General features: G+C 47.6%; 1 protein-coding gene across 5 annotated transcripts in view; it reads right to left on the reverse strand.

The window, feature by feature from the left end:
* The window catches only part of PSD3 (pleckstrin and Sec7 domain containing 3), a 114,840-nt gene that overhangs the window by 77,150 nt on the left and 25,270 nt on the right, over positions 1 to 12,420 (reverse strand). For 3 of the 5 annotated variants that reach the window (XM_074571110.1, XM_074571111.1, XM_074571112.1), the window contains 2 exons: positions 9,682 to 10,744; positions 6,724 to 7,116 (listed from right to left, as the gene is read on the reverse strand). The exons of 1 other annotated variant lie outside the window; for it this stretch is intronic. In XM_074571110.1, coding sequence (XP_074427211.1) covers positions 6,724 to 7,116; positions 9,682 to 10,744 — 1,456 coding nt within the window. Of the gene's footprint in view, positions 1 to 3,442; positions 6,066 to 6,723; positions 7,117 to 9,681; positions 10,745 to 12,420 lie in introns of those variants that run through there. One more of the 5 variants, XM_074571113.1, reaches the window with a different exon arrangement.

Genomic DNA, 12,420 nt, shown 5'->3' on the forward strand with positions numbered 1-12,420 from the left:
AAACACTCAATGTTTTGGGAGCCCTCGGGCTCTCTCTCCTGAGTCCACCCACCCCCTCACATGCTGTGGGGGACAAGAGCCATCCCCACGCTCAGCACCAGCATGACATGTCCCCATGAGGCTCCTGCAGGGTCCCCTGGGACAGAAGCAAAACTGGGAAGCCAGTGGAGTACTTCCCCCCTCCTCAGGCTCGGTTTAACTGTTTGGAGACAGGCCCTGGGAGCGCACATTAACAGGGCAGCTAGTCCAGGCACGGAGCAAAACAGTAGAAATACAGGTGTTTACGCCTCTTGGTTAAGGCTCCCCTGCCAACGTGCAGAAGGAGCATTTCAGCACTGGCAGTAATATTGGACAGCTTTGCGTTGCAATCATGCAGCAAAATGAACTGCCTGTCCTCAAAAAGAATAGTTAATAATAATAAAAGACAGACTTCCGCAATAAAGGAAAAACAACCACCAATCAACCCACAGCTCACCCAGCTGTGCTAGCAAGGAGTCTGCACGCTACGTGCCCTGTTCTCCATCGGTGCTCCTGCATCACATCCGAAGTTATACATGCCTCTACGATGCCCTGCCAGCCGCCAGGCACTGCCTCTCTCTATCCCAACAGGCAGACAGACGGAGGAAGAAGAGAGTTAACCAGCAATAATGTGGACAGGGGGCTTGAGTGGCAGCTAGTCGTGCCTAATGGATGAGACAGCCAGGCTGCACTTCGGGACTGACCCGGAACTGGCAGAGACACCTCGGTTTCGGTGAATGAAGGCTTCCTGACCTAAATGGCTTTGACTGTAATGGAGATATGCCAACAGATGCCAGCTTAGAAGTCGAGCTGCTGACAGCATTATACTGAGGCCCTTTGTGCGGCGAACTGATCAGCTGCTCCACTTTTTTTTTTCTTTTTTTCTTTTCCTTTTCTTTTCTGTCTCTGTCAGCTCCTGGATTTTTGCTTTGTTTATTTTATTTTCAGAGGAGGCTGGGAACTGAAGAGGCGAAAAGTCAGCAGCCCTTTTTTCCCTAAAACAACAGTTTATTTAGGAACTAGAAGCAATTTTACATACTCTCACTAAACCGGTGTTGCAAGCACCTCTTTAGCCAGAGCAAAGGCAAACTGTATTTCCAGAGCCTTGATAAAGTGTTAACACCTTCCTGCAGGGAATACCAAGGTGATCAGTGTGGCTTAACATTTTTGAAAGTAGTAAACTGTGCAATAAAGGATGAAATCCTCAGCTGCCAAAATGCCACTGGTTTCAGAAATTTACCCTTGCGGATTGTGCCACTTATCTTTACCTGGATTTAACATATCCGTGCCAGCATATTGTGCTTGCTAGTGGCTCAGCAACTGATAGATGCAGTAGCCCATGTGCACGCAAATGGGCTCCAGCGTATGTTTGCCTGCTCACCAACTGCAGACACATTTGACTCAATCGCTCTTCTAGGACAACAACCACCGTCATTCTTCTGAATAACTTTCCTTATTCTGGGCATGGAAGGCAGCAAATATGAAGCAGCACCTTCTGAGAGCCATAGTTCTGCTAAGTCCCAGAGTTTGTCATGAGCTGAGGCATGTCCGAAAGCCAAAAAATGTCTGCTTAGGAACACAGGGATCCTGGCAGATTTCACGCTAAATGGAAAAGATTCAACCAGGTCACAAGGTAAGTTTTCAAAGAGGAAAAAGGTTCTACCAGACTGCTGTTGGATAGACTAATAAAATGAATGAATAAAGGTTATGTGTTATATATGTAAGTACTGAATCCGATATCTACATTGAAAATCAAATACGAGCTACCTTGGACAAAAACACCAGAGTGCGAACTGAAAACCAGAAGTATAACTGGCATGCAGGATACTGATAAACTGGGAGGAGGCTCAGAGAATCAACTTGGAAAAGGGGATCAAAACCTGGTTTATCTGTCAACAAAATCTGTTGTCTCAAAGAAGGCATAAGCAGAGTGCCAACTAAGAAACTGCTGGAAATGACCCATACGCAGAAGAAGGAATACAACTATGGAAACTACTATGAGAGGCCCAAACCATTAAGAGAAATGTGGCAGCCATTGGGAACTGCAGTTTACATTCTTGTGCATTTATTCTGAGAACCACCAGATTGCTTTAGGGAGTTTGTTTTCTTCTCCCCTTGAATTACAAAAGAATACGTATGTGACAAAATTTGTGTTTGCATCTCTAGGAAAAAAAAAATAATTAAAATAACGGGACTTGCAGAATTTGCTGAGCACTGGCAATTCTTTAAAGATGATGGCAGGTGGCAAATATTTCACATTTTTGAAGACTAGGAGATGCAATACAGATTTTTTTTGTTTATCTCTGGATTTAGAAAAATCTTGGGCGATGTCCTACCAACAGAGACCACACCTTCCAGGACAACTCAGGAAAAGAAATGCCAGAAGTTTTTGGGTTGTTTTTTTTTTTTTTTTTATTTCTTGTTCTGACTGTAACATACAAGGGAAAAGGGAACAGGAAGTCTGCTATAAAGAATGAAGAAAAAAAGAAAGATTAAAAGAAATTCTGTCTTTAAAGTCTGGAAGTAGAAAAGAAAGATGAGAATCATCATCGAGGGAACTTCCTACTTTAGTTTTAGACACACTGATGCTCTGTCACTCACTGTATATATAGTAAAGATAACTCACTTTTCCCTCAGATATATCTTACCACTTTGGAAATACATCCCCTTCCTCCCACTCTGATTTGGTGTAAATGATTACAGTTAGTTCAGGTGATGCAAACCTGAACAGGCTTGACATCTGGGTAGCACTTTGCAAACTTATTTCCTTCCTTACTGCCTCTGTGAGTAAGACTAAACTCCCATATACCAAGGCTGAGCCTTGCTCCGTCTCAACACAATCCACTGGCAGGAGAATGGAGGAGTGCAGTACCCGGGCTGTGGGTGCAACGGTGGGGACTGTATACCTCTGCAGGGATAACACAGGCAAGGGGACCAAAAACAGCCCAAACGTAGTAACTTTATTGCCACTGCAAAGTTTCATTACACTGGCAACCTGTGGTTCAGCACGTTTCACAAGGACCTCATGGTGCCCTGATATACAGGGGGGCTGTCCCTCAGTTCTGAAAACTCACACTTTCCCTCCTCCCCCAGTTCTCCCACCCCACCTGGGGAAACGTAAGGCTACTTGAGATGCAGAAATTTGGGTTTCCCGGGGGGGAGCGATTAACCCCCCCAAAAGACACCAAGAAGTGGAACTGTTCCCAAAGGAAGGCAACCTGCACACCCTTCTCCCCAGGCATCCCTCCTCCACTGGCCAGACACAAAGGGCACCTAAACTGTGCTAGGAAAGGACTACTTGCAAATACAAGCCAACCTGTCCTGCAGGAAAACCCAGGGGCCGGCTGATGTCCCCCTGCTCTAAGGAAGCGCAGCGGGTGGCTGTCAAGAGCAGGCACATCACACGGCTCTCGCCAGGACTTACTGCGTTTCGCCATGGCCAGCAGCTGATAAGGAGGACGGCAGGGACGAAACATCCAGACACCCAGGAGCCCACAGGAACTTGCAGCCCACAAGCCTCTAATAATTTTTTTTCGTTTTTTTTTTTTTTTTTTTTCAATTCTGAAGGCATGTGACCGGCCTTCACATACCAGAGCTGACCCCTCCCAGAGCCAGCGATTTCCTAAGAGCAGAGAAGGATGTTACCCTCCCGCTTATTCATTACAAGACTATGCTTCCCTGCCGTTACACATTAAAACCTCACGCCATCTAGGGTCCGCGTGTCAGTTACGCTCAGGCTCCCTCCAGAGAGATGCAAAAAGTGCTGTGGTGCTCAGCTGCCTGCTATCAGGAGGGCATGGCCCCAGGGAGCACCTGCTCCTCTTTTCCTAATTGGCACACGGCTTTCAATTTGCAGGTTTAAACTATTAACTCTTTGCTCTCACATCCACCCTTCCCTTTTGTACCCGGCCATGAAGGACTGCCAGCATTTCACACTCTGTTCCCCCATAAATTAGTGCTGGTACTTGGACGCGTACTCTCTCCCCACGCACTTTCCCACACGTCTTTTATATCACCAAAATGCCACAGCGCTGGGACCTGCTGAGGTTTTGGGTTTGGATTTTTTTCACCTGGGTCGGCAGCGTAGTTTCTGTAAAAGTGGGGCTATGCTTCCTGTTGTGCCGCACTGCAATGTTGCACTGCTTTGCTCCCAAGCCCCTCTGCATCCCAAATTCCCCCACTTCACTTTGCACTTGTCACTGTTCACACGCTGGGATCCCACACCTGCCTCCATCCCTACAGGATGGGGTCCTCCAGCTGCTCTCCTGCCTGCACCCACCCTCCAGTGACTTCACATCACAGGGTGGGCAGAGGGAGCTGCGGGAGCCCCTGGCTTCAGGAGCCCCTGGCTTCAGGGAGAGCCCGCAGCTCCGCAAAGGGCACAGAGACCTCCGGTGGCTCGGCGATATATCGCAGGCAAGCTCCTGCTTGCTAGCTCCTGCCGGTGGCTGCGGGGTGCAGGGCCAGGGAGTACTGCCTGGATCCAGCAGGGTGGTGGGCTTGCCCTCCCCACCTCGCTCTCCGGGAGAGCCGGACCACTTCAGGGAGTGCCCCTTGATGCCCAGCCAGAGCCAGGCAGGTGCTACGCACGGGCAATTACAGCCCTAACACAAACGCAGGTTCATGGCACCATAGGAAACAAGGATTTACAAGTGAAGGCACCAAGGTGTCACAGTGGCGACTGCACACATACCCTACATGAGGACTTTCAGTTGAAAAAACAAGTCTGTGATTGCTTCAAGCAACACAACCATGCATGCAAACTCTTAGAAATAGTACCCTCGGCTCAGGCAGCTATTTCTGGTTCACCTGAGCATCACAGTGATATACCTTCTTGACCCCTCTGCGAATAAACCCCATGCAGCCCCCAGCATGCAGACAGTGATCTTCACCCACACGCTGTAACACCGTGAGTCATCACTGGCTCCAACAGTATAGCACACATGACCTGTCAGTCCCCTGTACCCTGGTGCAATACACGATATTAGAATATGATGGGGGGGTGGAGGGGTGGTTAATAAGGTTATCATCCAGAGGATTACCCTGTTGGGCACATCTGTGGCTGGCTGAACTGCTGCAGCTACACTCTTTACCAGCACCTACCTTAACAGTGCGTGCCCTCGGGGCTCATCCCTAACACAGCCCTGCAGACTATCATAGCAGAGCTTCCACAAACCTGCTGTTGGGGACACTTCTTTCTTCTTTTTTTATTCTTTTATTTAGGGGGAAAAAAGAATAATTTCAAAATCCTCTGTTGGTTTATTACTATGGCTGCAAATTTAAACTAACTTAACTCCTAATGAAATCCACACTAGGCAGGCACCTAATGTGCCTCTAAGCACACCTTGTCTTTATCATAACTTCTGTCTCGATGATAATATGATGACTAGATGCTGTGACTACAGGCTAACAGAATCGGGGTCTGTATATGCTGCTTGTCCCCCACTGACCAGTCTTACAGCAATCTCTGAGTTCAGCAAAGGTAAGGAGCTGCAAGTGTCAAGATTGACCTCAGTTTCTGGCTCCATACTGGTTGTGGCAGATGAGCAGTCACTTATTGCCTATTGGCACCAAGCAGCTCAGGGTCATACAAGATTTAAACACCTTTTTTCCAGTTGGATTGATGGAAAAAACATTCTAAACTGCTAAATCCTTCTGCCTGTTCTTTTAAAGGCAAACTGCCCCTTAATCCATACAGTTAGCAAAACTACTTTCTGCTCAAAGGACTTTTTCACACTAGCAAAAAAGGAATAAAAGATAAAAGACCTCCCACCACTGACTCCCAGGAAAGCTTAGACTAGACTAGTTCTATCTAAGAGAATAGCCTTAGGACCCTTAGATAACATCCTGTCCCTGGAGGATGGAGACGGGAGGCATCTTTGTCACTCACAAGGTCCCTCATCTCTCCGCAGATTACTGTTTTTGGCTCGACCCCTGATTTTGCCTGCTGCTGCCTTTCACTCTCCCCACCGTCTTTGACAACATACAATGAGGGAAGTTTGCTCATAGAGTACGTTTCTACAATTACACAGCATTTTCTGACCACTTCGCCCAGTTTTTGCTTTTCACGTGACTCTTCTCCTAATGGGTTTTCTCATCTCTCCCTTTACCAAATGGAAATTATTAACATTTTTGCAATGCTCCCTCCTCTCTCAATCAGTAACTAGTGCACAAATGAAAGAAGCAACTAACAGTCTCTCATTCTGTGAATGTGGTGGAAGCAAACCCTTGTACCAGCCAAAGTAACTGGCAAAACACCACTGACTTCAAGAGAGGAAAATCTATGCCCAGAGACACACCTTTAACATCCAAATCATGAATTACATTTGAACAACTCATCCATGTTTTATTGTTCTAAAAATTGCTGCTAACAAATCCAGGTACAACTGGACGTGAACAAGGTTCATCTGTAGCTGGTAACTAACTCCTCCAGGGACAGGTCTCAGAGATGCAACAATACCGACCAGCCTTTTATCAACACAAGTATCACCTACAAAACCTTTGTAAAGTAAATTCGCACTTTTCTAATAAACAACAGGTTTGGACTGCTCATTTCTGTCCTGCAGCTCACTCCATTACACTGGAAATTATTCTGTGTAGAAAATGTTGAAAGAGGCAAACTATAATCTATGACAGCCTACTGAAGTAAACAGACATCAGGGAAAAAATCAGCAGGCACACAGAAAGATCACCCACTGCTTTTACCTTGCCAAACGAGGTACTTCCGTGACGTCTCCTCTGAAGAGTGTTTCGCTAACATCCCTTAAGCCATTGGCGATGCCTTCACCACAGCCCTTCACCTCCCCATCAGGGGGAAGCTGCAGAACGTCTGGCTGCCCAGAGGCTGACGTCCGATCTAAAAACTGGCCGCCCTCCTTCATGCGCTGCTGGATCATGGGAGTGAGTGGCATCTCAAAGCTGAAGTAGCTATCGGGCTCCGAGTACAACGTCTCCAGCGACTCCGCGCTGTAGTATAAAGATGCATTGTCTAGGATGTTTTCAAACTGTGAGCTGTACAGATCAGTGGAGACATCGGAGTGCCTCTGCCCAAGGACATCTTCATAACCTCCTGTGGCTGCTTCGCCCTCCTCCATCATCCTGGAAATTAATCAGAAACAGCTTGTTTCAGCTCAGGGGCAAGGTTTAGACCTCTGGGTGAACCTCCTCATCTTCCACCTTTGTGAACAGAAAAGTCAGTGTGGCTTTGTGCAAGAGACAACACTGTGGGTAAAATGCCAGTTTGTCCTTGCACCACCTCTGCTCATGATTGGCACCATCTCACTCTCTGGGGACATAAAAAGAAATAATCTTCTGGGTAAAAGAGGGGGGTGGGGGGAAAGCCTAATATTGCCTAACAGATAGCATCAGCTGCTTATGTGCAAAGGAGAAGAGCACTCACAAATGCATAAGGCCTCCACTAGCACCACTGCCTTGCCAGGGGCTGCACAGGTTAGAGACGTGCACCCAGATGGGGCCTCTGCCTCCCGGAGTGGGGTTTGCTGACTCTGCAGTCCCAGTGCTGGGGTCTTTGGTGAAAGGCTGTAGGAAATACCTCCAAAATGCAAAGGGAAGCAAATGCAAGTAAAAACCCAGAGCCAGGAGAACCAGATTTCAAGGCGGAAGGCTCAGCCTCCTTGCTGATTGTGGAATAATTACTAAATTGGCCAAGAATACAAAAATACAGCATTGTTCACACATTAAGGAAAGTCATAAAATCAAGAGGCTTCTGAGGTAGAATACAACCGCAGCTAGCACACGAAGAATGCAACATCTGTGATTCCCTGTACAAGGTTGTTTGCGAAACTACACGAGGGATGGAACGGAACGTGATTGTTCTGTGGCCTTCCCTTGTGACGAATAGCAGATATGGGGACAAGATGGTACTACGGAACTGATAAGCGGCCTACACACTACCCGAGCCAACATTTCGTCTAATGTTGATGAAATGCTGTCCTTTTGTGCGAACTTTGCTCACCACAATGTACCAAAACATACCTCCATCCCGGAGGCTATCCGCCCCCGAGGTGTGAACACTCCTCCTTGAATACATTAATCATAATAAAAGTACGTATAACTAAAGTCACTCAAACTCCACTTTGAAGATAAAAAAATAATATAAAAATAGCCCAAGAGAGAGGGGATGTCAGGGAAGACATCATCGCGAAGAATTCCACCGCTGATTTCCGGGATCAGTCGACGGGCTGAGCCTCTCTTCTCCCCCATAGGGACGCCTTTGGGTAAGACTTCGATTACACCGAGCGCTTTCTCGGGGACTTAGAAATTTCTCTAGAGAATCTCTACCCTACATTTATAGCCAGGCTGTATCGTTTATAATTTTGTCGCGCGTTTGTATACTTAGCAATATCTTTATTTGCACGTGCTTTGCAGACAGTGTATTTATCACCGGCAATCCTAAAGAACCTGTATATCTGTTGTTTAAATAAACCGCACTGTTTAAGTAGCTAGTCGTTTCGCTTTCTCACTGAACGCGACCAAAACTTGAGAGAGGCCGTGCTAGTTCAGGAGCACGACTAGACTGAAGGTGCAGTCCACTATTAGTGTATCCAAATCGTAATAGTTTAATACATATTAAACGCGATTGGACTGATAGTGCTGAATTGGGCATCACTCAGAATTTAAACCTAGCCGCACCTAGCCTCCCACCTCGGTGAGGAGTGTTAGAACGCAAGGGGGTTTATCTTCTGCCAAAACCGCTTGGCCCTGTTTCACGCAACACAGGGGAAGGTCTAGCATCCCCCCTGCAGAAAGTTTTCTTCTCTGCTGCACCAAATACTGCGAAGCTTCTCACAGCACGTGCCAGGCGTCAGGGCTGCCCACCTGAGCAATCCCACATGCTAGCCAAAGCAAAACTCTGCAGATCCCAAGGTGCAGAGGTGCCTCCATTGCTGAGACCCTGTTGTTCCAGCAGCAAACAGCCCGCCAGCTCAGAGTGGGCACGGTTTGCTCAGTGTGCACCGGTGGGGCCCTTTGCTTTGTTACAGATGTGCATCAGGAAAGAAAAGTGAGGAAATGGGGATGCTCTTAGAAAAAGCAGCAAACAATTTTTTCAATATATATAGCTAAAATTATATAAACACACATAGATAGATAGATAGATAGATACATACATACATACATACAAACAAACATACATAGATAGATAATAGAGAAAGCTCATCACAGCATTTACCCTCTTAAAACATACAAGACCCTGGGTAAAACGTCTTTATTACCTGAACTCTCAGAAGTGCTTGCGCTGTTTTTGCATGAACTCTGCCCGAAACCAGAAAATCTGGCCAAGCACATACGTCCAGGCCTGCATGCTGCCTGTATTTAATTACATGCCATGTCTGGATCCCAACTACACCTGCTACAGATGCTTCGTCACACAGCCATTACTCCGCAAACAGCAACAGACATCTTTATGTCTCCAAATCTGAGATAGACTTCAAACTTCAGCATGTCGGTGTGGACAAGCTTTAGTCCCAACTTCCTGCACTAGCCACCAACAGGCATGAAATGCTACAATTGCCACCATGCTGCAGGCAGCAGAGAAACATTCGTTTGTCATTAACTCCTAAAGGGGTAGGCACAAGCCTTGTTCCTTGCTTGGGACAAGAGAAACCCCGCCTGCCCCCTGTGCCCCCTCAAGCGTCACCTCACCTGCCCTGGCCTCTTGCTAGCACTGCCATCTCCTCCTTGGCGCGGTTCTCATCCTTCACAAAAACTTCATCCTCCCCACTTTCATCAAGCAGCACCAGAGGAGTGGCTCCAGAAACAGCAGGTCCCAGCTTCGGGTCCTCACAGTCCTCCCTCCATGTGCTGCCTGGTGAGGAGATCAAGCCTGGGGAGACCATCGGTGGCACAGGGTGGCTGGACGTTTTGGGGAACGTCTTCCTCTCCACAGACACAGTCTCCAGCAGCGAGTGCTTCTTTCTTCTCTGCTCCTCAGCTTTTTGCAGCCATAAAATCTCCACCCCTTGAAATTCTACATGTTTGCTCACAGCTGCCTCTTTAGAGAGCCTCCTCTCAGGACCCATTTGCATTTTGCCTTGACTGTACGCTGAAAACTCCTCAAAATGCGCCCACCCCTCCACTCTGCTGGCTGTTTCCAGGTTTGTCACAGATGGTCTATGACAGCTTGTCTCCTGCGCTGCGTGGACCTCTTCGGCTTTATTACTGACAGACTCGGACTGCTTTTCTCCAGTCCATATTGCAGCCAGATCTTTCTCTACGATCAAATGCATTTTTTCCTCAGCTGTTCGTTCAGATGGAAGAGGCATGTCTGAGGGTTTTTCTTGGCCTGCTGGAACTGGTTCTCTGGCTGCCTGCACATTTTGTCTGCCAGTAACGCTCTTTTTTTCCATTTGTGTCTCTGAATCAAGAGAAGTATTTGCTCTCTCTTGCACCTTTGCTGCTTCCAGCTGTCGAGAGATTTTCATAATCTCTGGCAGGTTACCTGCAGGTTGCAAACCTTCTTCTGGGGTCTGCAGCTGTGCTGCCCCAGCACCAGGTCTCGAATCATCTGCAGGAGACGCACGCAGAGGCAGGGGCCTGTCAGGTACCCGGTGGTGACCATCCCGTCTTTCTGGACTGCATGTCACAGGCTCTGCCTGGCGCAGTGATGAAGACCTCAGTGCGTCTCCACTTGGCTCTACGGTGCCATACTCCGGAAATTCGTTGATGATGGTATGAGGGAGCAAAGTGCTGCTTCCATGGCCACTACCTGCAAAGAAATAAAGAAAGCGTGGGTTTATCCACTGCGTGCATAAGCAAAAAGCCTGACCTCCCTTCCCAGCCCTCTCCTAACAGAGTAACTACACTCTCCCCTGCAAGGAAAATACCGTTCGGTTTAACTCACTTCTGCACACTCTCACACTGCAGCTAGCCAGAGCTGGTCCTTTTACACAGGAGTTTTGGGGCAGCCTTACTTTGGGAGTGTGCACTGCAGAGGAAGGAATGCCAGAAATGTCTGCTACACTTCAGAAAGGGTCCCAGTGGCCCATGAACAGTCTGAGGCCACAGGCCAGGCGCAAAGGCTGAAGAAAGCAGATATTCAGAGGTCTGACATCCATCCACAGCATGCGCCATACATGTTGGTTTTATTTAAAAAAAAAGTTTTTAGGTCATTTTCACTTGTAAAGATGAAACACTGGGAAGATAATCAGCCACACCCCATATATTCCACAGCCTTGACAAAACCAATTAGCTAAATTACAAAGCAATTAATGAGCAATTTAACTTTCTGCCAGCACTACCTACCCTCTTCCTTTTACAACTCGGGTAACTGCAGGTCATGTTGCAGCAATGTACACATGCCTAGCAGTTCACATTTTCTGTTGCAGCAAATTCACAGCTGCACAGAAAACTTGCTACCCTTCCCCTCCTGGTGTTCCTTTTCCAACTGATGTAAACAAAGCAGGAGGAAAAACCGGATGGTCCCATTTTCCAAGTACCGAGCACCCAGTGGCTCCCATTGTTGTGGGGTAACAGAGAACCAGCTGTCCTCAGAGGGACCTCATGGATGACACAATGATGGATATTTGGCCACTTTGTATTACAGCCCAAGGAGGCACTGAGCTTTTGAAAAAACAAAACAAAACAAAACAAAACAGCAACAGCTGCATTTGCTGCACCCTTCTGGAAAAAAAATTGGCCTGGAGTATAAAAGTGCTTTACAACAAACAATGCGGGGGTCAGATCCAAACACCTACTCTGAAAAACGTCAGGCATGATAGCTCTGAAACCAGACACCAACTTGCACTTGGATGGTTTGTCCCTCTTGAAGTGCATCTCTAGGTGCTGCATTGCAAACTGATCCCCATCTCTGGTTCTAGCGGGCTGGCCACAAGCTATTTCTGAGGAGGAAGCCACGTAGCTGCGGTTAATGATTGTCTGAGTTCAAGGTGAAAGGGAGGATAATTTAATGCGAGCTCAGCACCAGACTAATGTGTCTATCTATCTGCCAGTGGTTTGTAAAGACGAGCAGCAGCTCACACCTGCCAGCTCACTATACAGTGTATCTAGCCACAGGGTAAATACCACACACTGTGTGTGGTGCCAGATCAAAGGGACAGACTCGGACCGTGGCAAACCACAGTCTCTTCCCCAGTAGGTTCTTCATATGTCTCCATGCTGTTGTTTCAAAACTTCAGTGTGTCAAGTTCCACCTAGATGACTTGGCTCCTGTTGAGGACAGTGACTGGACAAAGCAGGGACCTTTTCTCTGCTGCAAGGGCCGAGGGAGCTGTGAGGAGCATGGATGCCCTGACCACTTCTACATCACCAGCCTGCCTTCATAGCAGGGTTTCCAACACACAGCTGTGGGTACACTGGGAGAGTCTGAAGAAGACAGCAACGTCCCTCTCCCCATGGGAGTGTTTCCAGGCATGGTGCTTTTTC

The sequence above is a fragment of the Larus michahellis genome, chromosome Z (genome assembly GCF_964199755.1).
Source record: "Larus michahellis chromosome Z, bLarMic1.1, whole genome shotgun sequence".
NCBI classification, from domain to species: Eukaryota; Metazoa; Chordata; class Aves; order Charadriiformes; family Laridae; genus Larus; species Larus michahellis.